The following is a 5,643-nucleotide window of genomic DNA, read 5'->3' as shown; positions in this document are numbered from 1 at the left end:
AAGCATTTAACTCCCTCTTCATCTGCCCCTCTCCCCTCCTCCACCCCCCGCCGCTGCCGCCTCCCTCCTTGGCTCACTCCATCTCTGTGCTCTGCAGTAAAACTGGTGCATTGAGGCAGCAGGAAATGGGGGCTAGAGACAATAGAATAGAGGGAAGTATAGAGGGGAGTCTGTGATGCTCTCCCCTCAAACCCGAGCAAAACATGAGCAGGATACTTTCAAAATCTTCCGTTCAATCGCATGTGGGACATGCACATGAAATTCATTTTCAAGGCTTTTGTTTTTCAAGCTTCTCCTAGAATGTGAAATCTTGGAATTTCCACATTTGCAATCACTATGAGATCAACTTTTAAAAAAAAACTGTTTATATACAGAAACCTTTGTCTAGCTTGACGCTCATGCTGAAAAATGTGCACATCTGCTTTGTGGTTCGTGTGTCTTAGCTTGCTATTCAGCACCTCTCTGAGCTGCTATCAGTGCTTCGTTGATGTGCAAGACAGTCTTCGCCTGTGTTGGGGTCACATTTTGACTGAACACAATGTTAGAAATGTTGACGCCTGCTTCAGGAAGCTGGACCGTATATTCAACAACGATCAAAGAGTCATTCAAGCTGGCAGAGTGGGTATGATCTTTCAATATTTTTTACATAATGTTTTAGAATTTGTATTCAAAGCAAGCACAATACAATTAGAAAATCATCTGTTAGCAACCATTTGAAACCAATAAGTAAGAACATCTCACAGTAAGGGAGTTGGCTTGTGTGTAATATGTCCCTCTTTCAGGTAAAGGCTATGACAAACAGCTGAAGGAAATTCTGGATGCAGAGATCCTGCCCATGGCAGAGGAGTTCGACAAAAAGCTGAATAACGGTAGCTAAACACCTGCACTGATAGCCTCATTGCTGCTCAAGTAAATGACTCTTTAGAGCATCAGAATTGTTAAGTAAGATCAGAAATGGAGAGGAGTTAGAAATTACAAAATTTCAAAAATGATGCCCTAAAGCACACAATTTCAGCAGAATACATTGAGCCAAATATTTCTGTCCTCCTCCTCCTCCTCCTCCTCCTCCTCCTCCTCCTCCTTTTCATCCATCAGACACAGTGTATGAAGAAAGGTTACAGACAGCAGCAGACAATTTCATCGCAGCTGCCTCTAAACTGCCTAGAGGTGAGACATGGTCTCTTCCCCTTTCCTTCATCTTTTTATCTATAGTAAGGCCTATATTAGGTCATTATAGCTCCCTCTGATCTCTGTTCTCTCTCTGTAATAAGCTAGTTACAGTATGTTATTAAAGCCTTTCAAATGCTGTGGAGAATAAAGGAAGCAGTCAGGTTGAACTGTCTTCTGGATGTTGGCACTAAATAAAGTCATCTGATTGAAATTAAATTGGGTAATCTAAGCTCACTATCTTTTGTTTATTTCACAGTCTCTGGATGTTTCCCTCCATGTGGTTAGTGCCTTTTCAATTCCTCAGTTTCATCATTTCTGTCTTTGCAGAATGCCTTTTTTTGGAAACTGAACAATGTTAGTTTCCACCAGGTTTTCAGAGTGCAGGTGCAGTATACAACTGTATTACCTGCCAGTATGACTCCTGCGAATTCCCTCTCGACTGTCCAGGTGAGTATTACTAATGTGTCCAACATATTGGATTACTGATACTGTTGCATCACAATTTTCAAATGGGAAAAAAGGTGTACTAATCCAAACTTGACACATTCTTACATAACTATATTTTCACCTTCATAAGCATTCACTTTTGATCCTTGAAATCCTCTGCTTTTGATCCCTGAAATGCTCTTAGCAGAAAGTCAGGATTTGAAAAAGAGACCGAGGCGATGTTTTATTTCCACACATTATATCTTTTGCACATAGCCCCCAAGGTACTCTTTAAGTCCTTGGCTTCTTTATGCAAGGTGACAGTTGACTCCCACACACTGTGGTGTGCATATCAACCCTGTACAGCACAGCCACTGTTTAGCATATCATCACTTTTACTCCACTCCTCAGAGACTGGGCTTAAGTATTATCATTAAGGAGGGCTCAGACTGCAAGAGCTGCCCCCCTGTGAATGTTATCTGTGTGTATGTATGTGTGCATGTTTCTGCCTGTGTGCATGTGGGTGGCTATATGTTATGTCAGTTAAAGAAATTAAAGTAACAGAGAACAGCAGGACCCGAATGAGGTGCGATGTGCCATTTCCCTTACCAAATGACATCGAGATGGTCTGGAGGTTTGCAGAAGAGGTAGGCTCAGTGTACGGTGGACATTTCAAGGTCACTGCAGTACCTTTAAAGGAACCATTGGACATTATGTGACATACGTACATTTATGCACTTTCTCGCCGATTTAGATGAGAAGATCGATACCACTTTCATATCTGTCTGTCAAATACAAAGGTGGATCCAGGAGATGGTTAGCTTAGCTTAGCATAAACACTAAGCAGGAGGAAACTAATTGTGGCTCAATGAATTAAACAAACAAGATAGAATGTGTTAATTAGTGAGCTTTAAAGGTGCTGGGCAGATTATGTTTAGAAAGAGTCAGGCTCAGGGCTGGATTACCAATAGGGCAAAGCAAGGCCCCAAAAGCCCTGGGTTTACTCCATATTATTTGGGCCTAAATTTTTAGAAATTTGTGGCCCTGAAGCACAACAGATCCTCCATCCTCACTCTTGTGGCCCAGCAGGTCTTGAGGAGGGACTTTCTGTCAAAATCCAGTTTTAAGACCTGAATTGTTTTAGTTTATATTGTGTTAATTTGTTATAAAGTTTCATTTTATCAAATAGCACAGAGAAAACTGTGGGCAAGGTAGTATTAATCCATCAAATGAGTACTATAAGGCCAACCAACAAACATTTTCATTATTAATAGATCTAACAATCGTTTTCTTTAATAATTAATAAATAATTCATTCTATAGAGTGTTAGAAAAAAGTGAATGATGATGATTATTCCTTGAAGCCCAAGTTAACATATTCAGATGACTTGTTTTGTCTGACCAATAGTCAAAATCCCAAAGATTCTCAGAAAAGTTCTCAGAATTGTTATCAATCAACTTTCTGTTAATTGACTAATCAATTATCATTCCAGCTCTAGAGTACTATGTATAGTGGGGGTCAGTAGGGACCCAACTACAAACTTTTGCCCTGGGATCCCATTGAAGATTCATCTGGCCATGGCCAGGCTAGCTGTTTCCCCCTCCAGTCTGTATGCTAAGCTAAGCTAACCGTCTACTGACTGTAACTTACTATTTAACACACATCTAACAAGAAAGCAGATAAGCATGTTTTCCAAAATGTCACACTATTCCTTTAACACTGCATATTTTCTCATCATATTAAATATGTCTTTGCATCTGTGCAGAAATGATCCCTGTCTACAGTATATGTATTTATTCTTGGACAGGTGAAAACCCAGCAGGTGGATCAGTTTAAAGAAGTGACTGCGGGGGTGGACAGGCTCTATTCCATCCCATCTGCCAGCTTGCAGCATCAGGGCACCTACCAGTGTGAGATCTACTCAGGCCAACGATCTATTGTCAGACTGTACTACTATATCACAGGTAACAAGACACGTTGCTTTAAAGAATTGATGATTAATAGTGATCAGTGCTCACACTTGGAAGATACAGATTCAGTATTTTGCTATCACCAAATAAATATACTAAATATAATTTATCTACATCATCTAAGTCAAAGAAGGCCAACTTCATTCATATAATTTTCTTTATGAAATGTTAAAATCATATTGTATTGGAGTTTAAAAAAAAGAATTACAATGGACATTTTAATGGGTCCAGATTTTACTTTATTCACCTGATTAGGTGTAAGATCATTTATAAAACAGATGAATATTTGCTTACAATATTGAGAATAACGTCTTTAAAAGAAAAAGCCATTGGAAGCAAAAGGGAAGCCTAAGTATAGAGAAATTGAAAGAAAATGAAGAATATATTAAAAGAATATAAATTTACTCATAAAATCCAAGAGAATACTGACTGCTTTCAAACATGATGGGCTAAATGATGGCATGCATACATATATATTTACTGTCTTTTCTGACTAAGTATTAATGTAAAAGCTTACTGGCACATCATTTTCTCTCACTTTTCTTGTTCTGTTCTACCGCATATATGCTCTCTTCATGGTTACAGTTCATACTATTACACCTACAACTTCTAAAATATGATCAGTTGGGGTTTATGAACCCAGTAATGGCATAATTAAAATGTGGTAAATGGATGACAGTGAAGTATAAAAACATACACCACTTTCTCAAATATATCTGCGCTAAAATTTCATGAGAAGCTATTACTATATTATTATATTATTATTAAGTAATGAATTTTCTCCCTGGTAAAATAATTTTTGCACCTTCCTTATTCATTCACCTTCATCTTTTACTTTATGTCCTTAATAAGAGTTCAAATCCTCCTCCCTGCATATTTCTCGTCTCAATCTCCTTTTATCGAAGTGACCCCCCAGGTTGTTGCAGGCCACACAGAGCTGCAGGAGATATTCGACCTGTCTCTACTCCCAGGGGGGTGGTTACTCACTGCGCCTGGTGGTCCTCCTCCTCGCTCCCCTCTCCTCCTCCCACCATCACTGCTTCTCACCGTCTGTTTAACTGCTTTGCTGCTGCTACTGTTCCTCTCCTTGGGGTAAAACACAGCTATTATGTGCACAATACCAGACATAAACAGCAAAGAAACTTGTATATGCACACCCTTCCAATGAATTCAAGATGCCCCAGGCAATGACGTATATGTCAGTGTGTTATCATATCTCCCACTTATTCTTTGGCTGTTGCAGGGCTCTGCATTGGTCATCAATACCAGAGAAAACAAGTCATGTTGAACAAGCAGCTGGAGATGAAGATTTACGATCCTGAAAGCTGGGAAGATACATGTAGTGCAATAAAGCCATTTCATCAAGCCCCTAGTCTTCCACAGAGTGTTACGTCATAGCTTACAGAAAACCTGTGTGTGTAAGACTCTTTTCACCACTAGAGGGCAGGATGCACAACTTTATCAGTGATGTCCACACACTGTGCTGTGTGTTCTACTGAGTTGAACATTTATTTTCATTTGTGTCAGACTGTGGTGGAAAGTAACTAAGCACATTTACTCAATTGCTGCACTTACAGTAATTTTGATGACTTGTACTTTATTTGAATATTTCAATTTTATTATTACTACTTTATACCTCTACTTAACTACATATCAGGGAAGTATTATACTTTTTACTAGACTGTACTAACCACTAGATTTAACAGCTATAGTGGTTACTTTGCATATTGAGTTTTTACATTCAAAACAAATGATGAACTCATAAAATATGATGCATTGTTGTAGATGAAACTACAAAAATTCAATTCAATTCACTTTTATTTATATAGTGCCAAATCACATCAAAAGTCATCTCAGGGCACTTTTCACATAGAGCAGGTCTAGACTGTACTCTTTAATTGTCAGAGATCCAACAATTCCTCCATGAGCAATCACTCATATATAGGTATATAAAGTAGTTAAAAGTAGATTCAACTAAACCAGCTTCAACAAAATATACTGTATCCATATTAAGGTATCAAATATAATAATCCAATAATATTATATGAGAATCTAAGAGGGACCACTCTGCATAATG

At 38.5% G+C, this 5,643-nt stretch overlaps 1 protein-coding gene across 4 annotated transcripts; it reads left to right on the top strand.

Moving 5' to 3' along the window:
- The first annotated feature begins 377 nt into the window (after window positions 1-377).
- On the top strand, window positions 378-5,232 carry LOC122987084 (sperm acrosome membrane-associated protein 6). Of its 4 annotated transcripts, none has more exons than XM_044358734.1 (9): window positions 378-622; window positions 783-869; window positions 1,096-1,167; window positions 1,427-1,450; window positions 1,540-1,617; window positions 2,140-2,243; window positions 3,404-3,560; window positions 4,483-4,658; window positions 4,810-4,934. In XM_044358734.1, exons 1-9 carry the CDS (start codon window positions 409-411, stop codon window positions 4,852-4,854), a joined length of 957 nt encoding a protein of 318 aa, XP_044214669.1. In that variant the 5' UTR covers window positions 378-408; the 3' UTR covers window positions 4,855-4,934. The 4 variants fall into 4 exon arrangements, with proteins under 4 accessions (XP_044214669.1, XP_044214668.1, XP_044214670.1 ...); XM_044358733.1 differs by having other exon boundaries at window positions 4,472-4,658; XM_044358736.1 differs by having other exon boundaries at window positions 530-618; window positions 4,472-4,658.
- The last annotated feature ends 411 nt before the right edge of the window (window positions 5,233-5,643 follow it).

This window comes from Thunnus albacares, chromosome 8 (genome assembly GCF_914725855.1).
Source record: "Thunnus albacares chromosome 8, fThuAlb1.1, whole genome shotgun sequence".
NCBI lineage: Eukaryota > Metazoa > Chordata > Actinopteri > Scombriformes > Scombridae > Thunnus > Thunnus albacares.
This window is presented reverse-complemented; position numbering and strand designations above follow the sequence as displayed.